A 12,751-nucleotide genomic window follows, 5' to 3' on the forward strand; every position below is an offset into this window, starting at 1 on the left:
GAGGTGAAAGGCGAGGAGCCCTTGCAGCGGGAGAATGCCCAAGGGCCAATTAGGGGTCTCACAGCAGTCCCCAGCTTGCTGCTTTTAATCACCAACTAGACCGCATTGACACTAGGCCCACGATCCAGGAACAATGAAAACTTCGGCTTTTCAACCTCTCCATTCTCCTTCTTTTTCCTATTATCAAGACACCCAACTCAAATCATCGTCAGCTGAAGACACCAGTCACCGTGGAGCTGGTGATTCCGATGAGAGTGTCGAGATTGAACCTCATCAAGTCCGCATCTAAAACCATCATCACGAGGGCCAACCCGGCTTCCCATGATGCGGTGATGACCTGAATGTCGGAACATGCAATCATGAACGTATTATGAACGTACTGGGGCGTTGCAATGTAGGTAGCATATTCTCCTTTCCTTGTTCGAAAGTCAAAATGAAGAAATAGATCAAACAACTCTGGTAAGCCGATAGGCTCAACCGCTAGAATAGAACCTCGTATACTCTATGCTGGTCGAGCATGACGTTCAAGGCATTTACTGAACTAGTTTTGATGCATCAGACCTCTGGGACAATGCTAGGAACACATTGCTGACACTACGCTAGGGTTATTCCACAAGCAGAGAAGTATGTAAGCCTTATCGGCAGGGTCATATGGCCTGAACTCGATTGTCATTTGCATACCTAAGCATGATGCCAAAGATGGCAGCAAGTGTTTTCAGACGGCGTCTAAACTCGCTCGTGATGTGAGCTGCTCGTTCTGGTTTCCCAACTTGGATATCTGGAGGAATGCGTCTACGCCGTAGCCCTCCAAACTATGCAATTCTAGGCCTCCAGCCCAGTATTCGGCGTATACTCGGCTCATGGGCAATCCCATTCCGAGTCTCAGATCTGGTGCTCTTGACGCGAGCGTGCTCAGGGATGAATCTCTGATCTTTCCACTTGGCTTTTCTTCGGCCACCTCAAACTGTCGGACTTCTTGCATAGTGGCAGCCAAGGTTGGAACGTCCCGGAAGTTCTCGAGGCGGGCAGCACTTCTTGGTCCTTTATTAAAAGACCAAAGAAAAGGTGTGATCTCCCTAGAAATGCCTCCACCCTGGTCGGAAATGCGGATCACCACCTGCTGAGGAGCCTCGCAGACCAGCACTTCGATCGGTGGTGGAGGTTTGCTCGGAGTTTGGTATCGTGCCATAACTGCCTGGACTGAATTCCGTAGCAATTCCCCAATGATATATTCCAGGTGGCTCAAAACGTATGGAAACGTCGCATTGACATGCCCTTGAATTTTGATCTCTGGGACTAACGGGTCAGCGCCTGCTGATGACTTGCAAATTTCCTGTGTGAATTTTCCAACCCGTTCAATGATGTCCTTCGCATTACATTTGAGAAGAACTTCACCCACGAACTCGTTTTCCGAGCTCGGCTGAGCCACGTGCCATGGAGAATTGAAGGTCTCGGTCAATGCGAGATGTTGTTCGGCAATGACACGTCTGGAGATGCGAGCCCGCAGCATGGCCTGCACGAATTTGTCCATCGTATCCGCCGGCACAAGTTCCTGACACTCGAGAACTCCCATAACCAGATTGGGGATCACAGCCAGATGTTCCTTCAAGCTCTCGCCGATGACCTTGCAGAAGTGTTCGTTCTCTTCCACATTTCTGATGACGGGAATTCTACGAAAGCTCTCAAACGACTTGTAGTATAACTCATACACCAAAGAGAGATGTGGGTTGGTGACCACAACGTATGGCAACCTTTGCATTTCCCGTAGCCGGTGCGCAATTCTAGTGGGCAGCTCCATGCGGACATAGTTAGCTGAGCTGAGCAGGCGACTCTCGGTCAGGGTACGGCCGAAGAAGAAAAGCTGGCGCAAACTAATAGGACGAGTTGGGCGATCAACCCAGCTGCGTAGGTAGTTAGCAACGTGAATTTCTCCGCCTAGCACAGACTCACTCATCCAACGCCGAAGCCGGTCGCCATGGCGGCGGCGTGCTCTTTGGTCGTGTAGAAGAAGACCATCTACACAACGCTGTTGTCGTAGTTGTTGTGTGGCCCTTTACTGGCGAGGCTCGTGGCCTCAAGAAGCGGGGGACCTGCAGCATCTCATATCAATTGAGGGCGTGCGATATGTCATGGTCAAAGTCGTCTGAGTGAATCGTATACGGATACCGTCCTACGTTCAGTCGAGTGACGGCGTAGTCATACTTGACGAGTGCGGTAATGGTGTGTGTCCAGCAGCAGACGGAGACGGTGATATCAGTGATTTGGATGGGTTTATTGAAGTTGGAGAGGCACCAACAGTCACCACTCGTTATAATAATAGTCTGTGCGGGTTTCTCGGCCAGTCGTCATTTGATCACTGCTCAGCGTGACGAGGTTCATATTCAATTCGTCCTCACCTGCGCTCGCCCTAAATCCTGGATTTCCTGTTATAAATCCCGAGTATACTTGTCCCATACCTTATTTTCGAGGCTTCATTGAGATAAGTACTCTGAAATCTGCTTCCCGGACAGTTTCCTCGAGTGCAAGGTACTGCGAGCCGTGCCTCAGGTTGAGGATCTGCCTGCGCTCTCGCTGACTACAATGCTAGGTGCCCTCACTCCACGGTGAACTTTGCGTAGGGCGAATCCTTGCGGCAAACCGAGGAAGGAGCTGTTCAGTTCCTTCCCCGTTAAAGACACACACACACAATTACGAACATGGACAATGTACGTGAGATGTTCCTCTTCTGCATCCGCCGCCACCTGCCCACTCGACTGCCTCGCCGCCTCGCCGCCCATAAACATGAATACTGACTTTGAATTCGTTTTTGGTCGTCTGCAGTTGGGAGGTCCTGACATGCTCATTGACGACTATGACCAGTATAACCAGCAGGAAAATGAAGTTGTCAACATCTCCCCCGATGATGCCTCAGAGGAGCCTGCCGACGCACCACCACGGGCCGATGACTGTATGAACACCCCCCTCTATCTCCTCCCTTCGTCGCTGACAACATGTAGTCGAAGCAATGAAACGACATGTCCTTGTCGATCTTCCTGATGCCGAAGCAGAGACAGAAGCATATCACACTTGGCATATCGAGAAGTGGCGGACACTGCCACGCCGGGAGCATGGACCGGTCTTCGAAGTTGGGGGTCATCCGTGGCGGGTACTCTTCTTCCCGTACGGAAACCAGGTTGACTGTGCCTCCTTCTACCTCGAACATGGTTTCGAAAATGAACCCCCGCCAGACTGGTATGCCTGCGTTCAATTTGCTCTAGTCCTTTGGAACCCGAACGATCCCACCATATTCCGTACGCATACCGCAACGCATCGGTTCAACGCGAAAGAGGGAGACTGGGGCTTCACAAGATTCGTGGAACTACGCAAAGCCTTCAACCAACCATGGGAAGATGGATCTAGACATCTCATTGAGAATGATGAAGCCAAGCTCACTGCCTACGTCCGTATCATCAAAGACCCCACTGGCGTGTTATGGCACAACTTCGAGGGCTACGACTCGAAGAAGGAGACGGGCATGGTCGGGCTTAAGAACCAGGGTGCAACTTGCTACCTCAATTCCCTTCTCCAATCGCTCTACTTTACCGATGCCTTCCGAAAAGCCGTATATCAAATTCCTACCGAGCAGGATGCCAACCGAAGTAACAGTGCTTGGACTTTGCAGAGACTCTTCTTCAAACTGCAGAAAGATAAATTTGCTGTGTCCACAAACGAACTTACCGCCTCCTTTGGCTGGGACACTCGTCAGATATTTGAACAGCAAGACGTCCAGGAACTGTCCCGAATTCTGATGGAAGTGTTGGAGAAGAAGATGAAAGATACACCAGCAGAGAGAACCTTACCGGAGCTCTTCGTGGGAAAGACGAAGACCTACATCTCATGCATCAATGTTGACTACGAGTCCTCAAGGATTGAAGAATTCTGGGATCTTCAACTCAATGTTCGAGGCAACAAAAATCTCCACGAGAGTTTCATGGACTACATCCAGGTCGAAACTCTGGAGGGTGAGAACAAGTACGATGCAGGGGAACCATACAAACTCCAGGACGCCAAAAAGGGTGTCATATTTGAGAGCTTCCCACCAGTTCTTCATTTACAGCTCAAGAGATTTGAGTATGACATCAACCGAGACGCAATGATGAAAGTGAACGATAGGCACGAATTTCCAGAGGAGTTCGATGCGTCCCTCTACCTGTCAGAGGAGGCGAGAGCAGCATCAACGGAGCCTTGGGATTACCAATTGCATGGAGTTCTGGTTCACAGCGGTGACTTCAATGCAGGCCATTACTATGCATTTCTCAAGCCTAAAAAGGACGGTTTCTTCTACAAGTTTGACGATGACAGAGTAACTCGGTCGACCATGAAGGAAGTCCTCGAGGAAAATTTCGGAGGAGAATATGCGAACGTTGCAAATGGCGGGCCAGGTCAACGTCAACCTTATATGAGAGGATATTCCACCAAACGCTCCATGAATGCGTATATGTTGGTCTACATCCGAAAGAGCCGGCTTGACCAGGTTCTTCATGGCGTGAACGAATCGGATATACCTTCCCATATCGAGAGAAAGATCACAGAAGAGCAGGCCGAACTCGCCAGAAAGAAGAAAGAACGTGAAGAGGCGCATTTATACATGAATGTCGGCGTCATAACAGAAAAGACATTCCAAGCCCACCACGGATTTGACCTGACCAGCTACGAACTGGAACAGGGCGACCCTGCCGCTGCACAGGTCTATCGAATCCTGCGGACAACCAAAATCAGCGAGTTTGCCGCGACAGTCGCCGAAGAGCTCGAACTCGGGCCAGATCAAATCAGATTTTGGAACATGGTAGGCAGGCAGAACAAAACAAACCGTCCGGATCAGCCAATCCGAGATACCGATATGACTATCGAGGAGGCCCTTACCAAATATGGGACGAGGGGTCGTCCATTCTATCTTTGGGCCGAACACGCACCAAAATCTGATGATGGCAAAGCTGTTTTCCCAGATACCGGACCCACAAACCCTAATGCGCCCATACTCGTCTTCCTCAAGTATTTCGACGTCAAAGCTCAAAGTCTGACTGGTGTCGGCCATATCTACGTAAAGAAACTGGACAAGGTTTCAGAAATTGCGCCACAGATTAACAAGCTTATGCAATGGGACTCTAGTACGCCAATACTTCTCTTCGAGGAGATCAAGTATTCTATGATAGAGGTGATGAAACCGAAACAAACATTCCAACAGTCGGAGATACAGGATGGCGATATTATTTGTTTCCAACAAAACCTTCCGGACCTTGACCCTTCTACAGTCACCTACAGCGATGCCCGCCAGTACTACGACTATCTCTTGAACAGAATACCAGTCAGCTTCTATCCCAAACCCAGCACAGAAGGGGAAGCTTTCTCATTGAGCCTTAGTAAGAAAATGACCTACGAGCAATTCTCTGGTAAAGTCGGGGAATATCTCAAGGTTGACCCAACGCACATTCGGTTCGCCACAATAAGTTCAACCAACAACAAGATAAAGATGTGGCTCAAGCGCGGTATGAATCACACTCTGCAACAAATCCTCCATTCGCAGTTTTCCTCCTATGGGGGCTATGCTGCCCACCGCGGTGATGCTCTCTACTATGAAGTCCTTGAGACCAGTCTTGCCGACTACGAGACCAAGAAGATTATGAAGGTGATATGGCTTAGCGACGGCATCAGTAAAGAGGTAAGTACTGCCCTAGGAAAGCAAAGCGCTCCCTTAACAATGTACAGGAACCACTTGAAATCCTTGTCGCAAAGAATGGCATTATTGGCGATTTGGTAAACGGCATTGCGAAAAAGATCAACCTTGATGAACAGACGGCACGAAATGTTCGCATACTTGAGGTTCATGGCGGCAAGATTCACAAAGAACTGATCGAAGACTTTAACGTAGTTGGAGTCAATGAGTTCACGACACTTTATGCGGAAAAAATTCCTGATGAAGAAATTCATGCTTCTGATGACGACCGATTCATCTATTGTTTCCATTTTGACAAGGAAGCGAGCAAGCCTCATGGCATTCCCTTCAAATTCATGCTCAAACCTGGTGAATCATTGAAGGACACCAAAGAACGGATCAGCAGGAGAACTGGCATCAAGGGGAAACTCTTGCAGCAGATCAAATTTGCCTTGGTCTCCAGGGCCATCTATGCTAAACCACGGTATCTTGAGGACGATGATATCATCTTGGATCTTCTCCAGGATGGCGACGAGATGCTCGGCTTGGACCACGTAAACAAGGCTAGGAATTTCTGGGGTAGAGCCGAAGGAATGTTCATCCGGTGAGATTACGCTCAAGCCAAGTCGAGAACACGAGAAGCTCCGCTTCAGAATGGCGACTGTGTCCATCATAATGGGGGCGTTCTTTGTGGCGGAAGCGCTCCATTATCAAGTATTCCACCAGTGTCCAGCAGGCAAAAGTCCCTAAGGATGTAGGGTTCTGGATCCACGAAGAGAGCCACCAGGCAGGCCTGCTGGTATTCTTCAGCATCTTATGCTAAATTTTGTAGAGATAATTCGCGAACTTGCTGCTTTCACTTGGGGCTCAGCAGGAAGGGTCATATTATTGGTGCAACAAACGAACTATCTCGAGCGACCGCAGAGATGATGATTCAAGCGATTGCTAGCTATGTTACCGGTTATATACACCAAAAAGGCGCTCACGCGATGAGGATTGCTAGCACCATAGATAGAGGAATGAATGAGTTGAATAAGTATGTGATTATTGGGTGCAAGTCCCTCTTGTCCTTTCTTTTTTATTTCGTTTTGTTTGTTTTAAACATTCTTGATGATCCAGTCCCACGTTTTGATCAAGTACTCGTCGTCGAGTCCCGAGTGTTGTTGGTCACGGAGACAGGGCATTCGGGCGTAAGTCTTGTCCATGTCGTACCGTCGTATGGGTGGTGATGTTTTGATGTTCGGCGTTTCCTGTGTTTGGGGGTCTTTTGTGCTGCTGCCATATACACTTTTCCAGAACCCCAACAGTTTGAATGACGGATGTTTTTGCAGGCCTTCAAAAGCAGTACCTGTGGTGTCTTTTTGGTTTTGTTCTTGGAGTGAGGAAAGGACCCTCAACCACTCATCCGCCGGGACGGCTTTGAAAGGTTGATGACGACGCGACGACAGGCGAGCGAGAAGATCGGACCAATGCAACTCTGTGGACGGATTGAGGACGTGGTGTACGGGGATGTTTTCGATTTTGGGTGGTTGTTGTCGGTCTCGGTTTTGGTGGTCAATCCCCTTCAGCGCGTCCTCCACGAAAGCACGAGCAGCCAGATCGACGGGGAGCCAACCCAAAACTTCGTGCTTCAGGTCAGGCAACACGCCAGTCACCCGCGAGCTGCTCAACATCAGCGGGTACGCCTCGGTCTTGCTCCACACCCCCGTGTCGGTGGCGGCGGAGAGTTGACCGACCCGAGATATCGAGATGCGAGAGTTGAGTCGAGTCTCGGTGTGGGCGGCGACGCACATGGCTTCGGCCACCCATTTGGAGCGAGCGTAGCCTGTCGGTCCTGACGCGGCGGGCATATCGGAGACGGGCAGTTCGGGAACGAGGGTGTCCGTCTGTTCGCAGCGAGTATGACCCTTACGCGTGCCGGTGGCGGTTTGAGTGTCGTCGTCGGCGCCGGTGACATTACAAGTCTGATATGCCGACACACTAGCCACGCTGGAACAGAAAACGAACCTTGGTGGACGGGGGCGTGACGACGATGTCAGTGAAAAGTTGATCAGATTGCGGAGGCCGGCGAGGTGTGTTGTTTCGAATGAGCGCAGCGGAAGCAAAAAGTTGACGGACCACGCGAGGTGGATGATGACGTCGACTCGAGATGCGAGGGTTGCGTAGTCTGCAGGCGAGAGTCCGAGTAAGGGGTCGGACAGCGTGCATTGCCATATTGTGGTTCGGCTGCCAAAGTCTATCGGGACGGGGAGGAGACGAGAGGATAGGGCCTCGAGGACGCGGTCCCGTGAAGCTTGGGCCGTCTCACCGCGGACGAAGAGGTGGATGTGGGATACTCGAGGATCACAAAGGAGTTGGTGAAGAATGTGTGAGCCGAGAGAACCTGTCGGACCTGTGAGGAGAATCTGTACACCCTCTTGGTTCGAGGCTGTTGTTACTGGGCTGGGGGCGGGAGAGGAGCAGGACGGCGTCGAGGGGATGGGCGACAACCCAGAGTCTTCAAACGTGCTGTATCTTTTGACTAAATCGAGCATCAAGGCATGCTGGTCTAAGGAAGTGTCTTTGATGTCATTGGTTTCTTCTCCTGAGCGGATGCGTAGAATGAGGGCGCTCAATCGAGAAATCGTCCCTTGGTCTTCGACGACAGTCAGTGGCAAGGCTGAGCCATCAGGGATGAGACGACACAAAGCATGGCGAATCTGGATGCAACCGATCGAGTCGATCCCAAAGGAGAACAGGTCCGAGTCGTCGCTGAGAGATCCAGGCTTGACGTCTGTCCTATCGCCGACGATGTTTGTGACTATCTTGCGTACATTTTCGAGGATGTCTTCGTCCGACACGTTCGAGGTGGTGGCTGATGGATCAGCCGAGTATGCTCTGGAAATAATGCTGGCGTAACGTTCTTCGGCCCTGCTTCGAAGGATGGTGCCCTTGCTGCTTTTTTCGAGACTTCCCTGGTCATAAGGCATTGGGAGTAGCATGCTTCGGGGGATTCTCGCGTGACTTTGACTGTCCCTGTTCAGCCTCTCGATCATGGGCGCTATCCCCCGAAGAAAATCGTCGTCTGTGAGGGAAATTGCACTTTTCGATCGGAAAATAAGGACCCCCGGATAGAGGTTTTCGTTTCCGAAGACCAAAACATCTTCGACAAGAGGCGACGAAGCTCGAATGGCATCTTCCAGGGGAGCAGGGTCGAATTTCTTGCCGGTGACGAGTGTGAGTTGAGAATCGGCGCGGGAGTGATACCGCCACGCATTGGGGATGCGCGAATGCGCCGCAAATAGATCTGCTGTGGCATATGAACCGTCGTCACGATTGTGTTTTGCCTTGATACCGGGTCAGTTCAGCTTCTGCAGGAGGGACAAAGAAAGACTTACCATATGAGGCCATCCAGGCTGGATGACGAGTTCTGATAGACCGTCATTCTCTTGTGGTTCGAACTTGAGATGTTCTTGTCCAGGCATTATTCTGAGATACTGCCATTCTTTGTCCTTTTTGAAATCTCGACATGATGACATGAGAAACCCACATTCGGCACTCCCAAACCGTGATATCAGGTTGACGTTGGACAGTACCAGTTTGTCGCCAATCTCTGCGGGAAGGGCTGCTCCTCCCACACCCACAACGTCCATATCTTGCAAATACTTCAATCCAACCCGGTCTTCGGCCATCATTTGCAAGATGTATGGCACTGACGAGAAGTACTTGACTGGGGGAGCGCTGTCTTGTTCGACCGCAGATGATGCTGCGTCCAGGCAGCGACAAACATTCGCGGCCGTAATGGGGTGATCTTTACCGGGGAATAGCCACATGAGTGCATCGCTTGTCCATGCTCGAAACAGGTCTGCAATCCCACCGTGATAAAGTGGTGTCGTGGTGAATGAAGCATGCCCGGTCCCATCAAGTCTAGGCAGCACGCCAACAGCTCCATGGTGAGTCTGAGGTATCGGTTTTGGAATCCCAGTCGACGTGCCTGAGGTATGATGAAGGTATGCAATGTCGAATCGGCGGATCCCTTGGGCCGTTTCAGGGGTTGGTGATGGTGTCCGAGAGATGACATCAAATATATCTTCGTTGGCGAAGGGAATGATGGTGGCGTCAATGTCCAAACCCTTTGAATTGGCGGACTCCGCAGACGCTTTTTCTGCTAGGTCCTGGTAAACCTCATCATAGAAAAGATGCTTCACCTCGCATGATCTACATAGATGACTGACCGCGGATGGGGAACACTGTGGTGCAATCAGGAGTGCGGCATGACCCAAGCGGATAATGGCGAGCCAGGTGAAAAGAAATTCAGGCGAACTTGGACAGATGAGTGCAATAGTCTGCTTTGGTATGGCCCCTAACTTCGTTGACAGTGCCTTTGCCACAACCATCGACCCTCGTTGCACATCCCCGAACGTCAAGATGTGGGTGCTCCATGGCTCGGATCCCTGTGACAAGGAGAAGAAACCAACGGCTGGTGACGAGTGTTGTTGTCGAGCCTTGAGGTCGATGAATTCTGTCACGGTCTCATATTTCTTTCCACACCGATACTTGACAGCCTGTTCGAGATCACAAGTGAAGTATGTGGGCTCCATTTTCCTTCCAGCCCATACGAGAATGTGACCACATCAGCGGACACTGGCAAAGCTTTGAATGTGAGGTCCTAAGATTGGTTGGGAACCTTGTCTGGTGGTGAGCGTTGTTTACTATGGTGGTAGAAAGGTCTCAGCACCGGTCACTGACCTGGCTATTGCCACGTGTAATGTATGGAGATTCTTTCCATGGTCCGACGGTGTAACGAGTCCTGTCAATGATGTATATTAGCAAGGAATATCCTGTTCATGTCCAACCACTTGTACCTCCACTCTGATCTGAAGTGTTGACATCATGACATGCTTTGGGGCTTTCTTCAGTCAAAATCTTCCTCTAATTTTACTGGAGCCATGAGATGATCAAATGCATGTGCGGAACCGTGTCATGCTATGTGTAAAGTGGTAGAGAGTAACGTGTAGTGTGTGTCGCGTACTACTGCGAGCACGGATTGGAACCATATTTATAATCTACAATTGTGCCATACACAGAGAGTTTGACCCTTCAGAAATCACATCTAGAAATCACTCGAGTCTCAGATCGTCGTGTTAACAGGCGGAGACGATTCTCACACACGAGGCTTCTCGAATGTGCCAAATACTATCTATCTATCTATCAAAGCTTCGGGCATTGCAATCATGAACATGCCATACTCATACCCCATGAGCTAATGAACCCCATTGACACGAACACCGTTAACACCAGCACCATTGACATGGTTACCGTTCGTGTGAGTACCGTTCGTGTGAGTACCGTTCGTGTGAGTACCGTTCGTACCGTTCGTACCATTCGTATGGCCATTTGTATGACCATTCATACCATGTGCGCTCCCATTGGCCAAACCAATCGTAGCATGGTCTGTCACTCCATTGACAAGCTCAGTAGGCTTCTCCTCGGCAGATGCATGCTTGATAGCCTTGGACACACCGTTGGTCATCTTGCCATCCGCATTCTGGTGTCCGTTGATGTGGGTATCATCGTTCAGGACATTAAGCTTTTTCAGTCCGTTAGAGATGACACCAGTTTCAACAGGCTTGTTGTTGACCGTGTAGCCAGTGTCACTGGCGTCGACGAAAGCCTCAATGCCTTCGCCATTTCTTGGGTAGTTCTTCATCAGAGACTTGTGCTTCTTCAAAGCAGCATACATCTCTTCCATTGAGACGTCGTTCAGGAAAACACACCTCCCAAGGGGACTAGGAACAGCGGCACGAAGCAGACCATCTCGCGTTCTGAGAATAGCCTTGGTGCCCTTGTCCAGAATCTCCTCGTCGAATTGGTGATGATCCATGGATAGACCTGCCCGGGAGAATAGGGACAGAAGTCGGCTGTGATCCTCATCACTGAGCAGCCCGCGCATATTGGCCAAGGTTGCAGAGTATGCCATATCAATTGAGATTGCATGACCGTGTCGAAGCGGAACTTCTGGCACCAGCTCATGAAGAGGTGACCATCTAGATAACGTCAACGAGGCTCATATCACTCGAGGTGAACTTACTTGTGACCGTAGGCAATGACACGATCAAGCCCGATTTCGTGCAAGTTTGGCGTTTCGAGCTTCAACATCTCGTGGATGCCGGCACGGTTGATGGTATCCGCAGCCTTTCGTACTTCTTCAGGAGCACCATCGGTGCGTCCGAACCCAGTCCCGATGAGCTGTTCACAATATTTGTCTAGCAGGTCAAAGGTCGGGAGGTGAGCACATGTGGAGATCTTGATGAGCTCGGCAAAGCCATTCCGGATTTGCGCTTCTGGCAAGGTGCGAAGGAAGCCAAAGTCCAGGAATGTATGCATAGGAGCATGGTAGGCTCCCAGCCTGTTCTTGTAGTTGCCATAATTGACCGCGACCTTGATTGAGACTGACGCATCGATCAGACCAATGACAGTGGTCGGGATACGAATATAATTGGTGTTTCTGCGGTAAGCAGCGCAAGCAAAACTGGAAATGATCGGTCAGTGACAAGATCGCGATGGTACAACAGCCAGGGATATATATGGGCCAGAGTGCCTTGTGGTCATCTTTGGCAGGTGGTATCCTTTACCCAGCAACATCAGTAACCAATCCACCGCCAATGACGAGTACAGGTTCCTTTGAATGGTCAGTCATGGTTCATAGGGATACGCGTGGGAGGGGCACTAACCTTTCTGAAGACACCGAACTTGTTCATGGAATCGACAATACTCAAGAAAGTGTCAATGGATTTGGCCTTCTCTCCAATCATGGTCTTGTGGATGTCCAGGTCGATCTTGTAATGATCGAAGTATCTCTGCATCTGCTCGCCATAGACGTCGAAGATATTAGAGTCCATGACTGCTAGACACCGTCCCCATTGCTGATAACAATCAGAGAGGTTTTTGTTGCCGGTGTCGAACACTCCATCAATGAAGGTGAAGTCATATTCGATCTTCTCATACCCCTCGACGTGGAAGCCGACCTTGGTTTCGGCAACAGATGCCTTGAGGTCAGACATGTTGAATGAAGATATT

At 50.3% G+C, this 12,751-nt stretch overlaps 3 protein-coding genes across 5 annotated transcripts; 1 reads left to right on the forward strand and 2 right to left on the reverse strand.

Annotated features, from left to right (window-relative positions):
* Positions 1-648: 648 nt before the first annotated feature.
* PV06_05273 (uncharacterized protein) lies at positions 649-2,264 on the reverse strand. The gene is made up of 2 exons (XM_016406259.1): positions 1,951-2,264; positions 649-1,901 (listed from the first exon to the last, which is right to left on the reverse strand). The coding sequence occupies exons 1-2, from the start codon at positions 2,097-2,099 to the stop codon at positions 716-718; spliced, it is 1,335 nt and encodes a 444-aa protein (XP_016264465.1). The 5' UTR covers positions 2,100-2,264; the 3' UTR covers positions 649-715.
* A 109-nt stretch (positions 2,265-2,373) lies between these two features.
* Positions 2,374-6,731, forward strand: PV06_05274. Of its 3 annotated transcripts, XM_016406261.1 has the most exons (5): positions 2,374-2,526; positions 2,588-2,705; positions 2,821-2,947; positions 2,997-5,698; positions 5,746-6,731. In XM_016406261.1, exons 2-5 carry the CDS (start codon positions 2,697-2,699, stop codon positions 6,298-6,300), a joined length of 3,393 nt encoding a protein of 1,130 aa, XP_016264467.1. In that variant the 5' UTR covers positions 2,374-2,526; positions 2,588-2,696; the 3' UTR covers positions 6,301-6,731. The 3 variants fall into 3 exon arrangements, with proteins under 3 accessions (XP_016264467.1, XP_016264466.1, XP_016264468.1); XM_016406260.1 differs by having other exon boundaries at positions 2,374-2,705; XM_016406262.1 differs by having other exon boundaries at positions 2,997-6,731.
* A 4,203-nt stretch (positions 6,732-10,934) lies between these two features.
* On the reverse strand, positions 10,935-12,735 carry PV06_05275 (uncharacterized protein; the record flags this gene model as incomplete). Its single annotated transcript, XM_016406263.1, has 4 exons — positions 10,935-11,718; positions 11,763-12,203; positions 12,307-12,353; positions 12,406-12,735. The coding sequence occupies 4 exons, from the start codon at positions 12,733-12,735 to the stop codon at positions 10,935-10,937; spliced, it is 1,602 nt and encodes a 533-aa protein (XP_016264469.1).
* Between the last annotated feature and the right edge of the window lie 16 nt (positions 12,736-12,751).

This window comes from Exophiala oligosperma (assembly GCF_000835515.1).
Source record: "Exophiala oligosperma strain CBS 72588 unplaced genomic scaffold supercont1.4, whole genome shotgun sequence".
NCBI lineage: Eukaryota > Fungi > Ascomycota > Eurotiomycetes > Chaetothyriales > Herpotrichiellaceae > Exophiala > Exophiala oligosperma.

Excerpts from the sequence above, each read along its gene's own strand:
- PV06_05273 (XM_016406259.1), bottom strand. The coding sequence starts at position 2,099 with ATGCTGCAGGTCCCCCGCTTCTTGAGGCCACGAGCCTCGCCAGTAAAG. Across the intron at positions 1,902-1,950 it reads CCGGCTTCGGCGTTGGATGA|CTGGGTTGATCGCCCAACTC; the intron begins GTGAGTCTGTGC and ends CTACCTACGCAG.
- PV06_05274 (XM_016406260.1), top strand. Across the intron at positions 2,948-2,996 it reads ACCACCACGGGCCGATGACT|TCGAAGCAATGAAACGACAT; the intron begins GTATGAACACCC and ends GACAACATGTAG. Across the intron at positions 5,699-5,745 it reads GCGACGGCATCAGTAAAGAG|GAACCACTTGAAATCCTTGT; the intron begins GTAAGTACTGCC and ends AACAATGTACAG.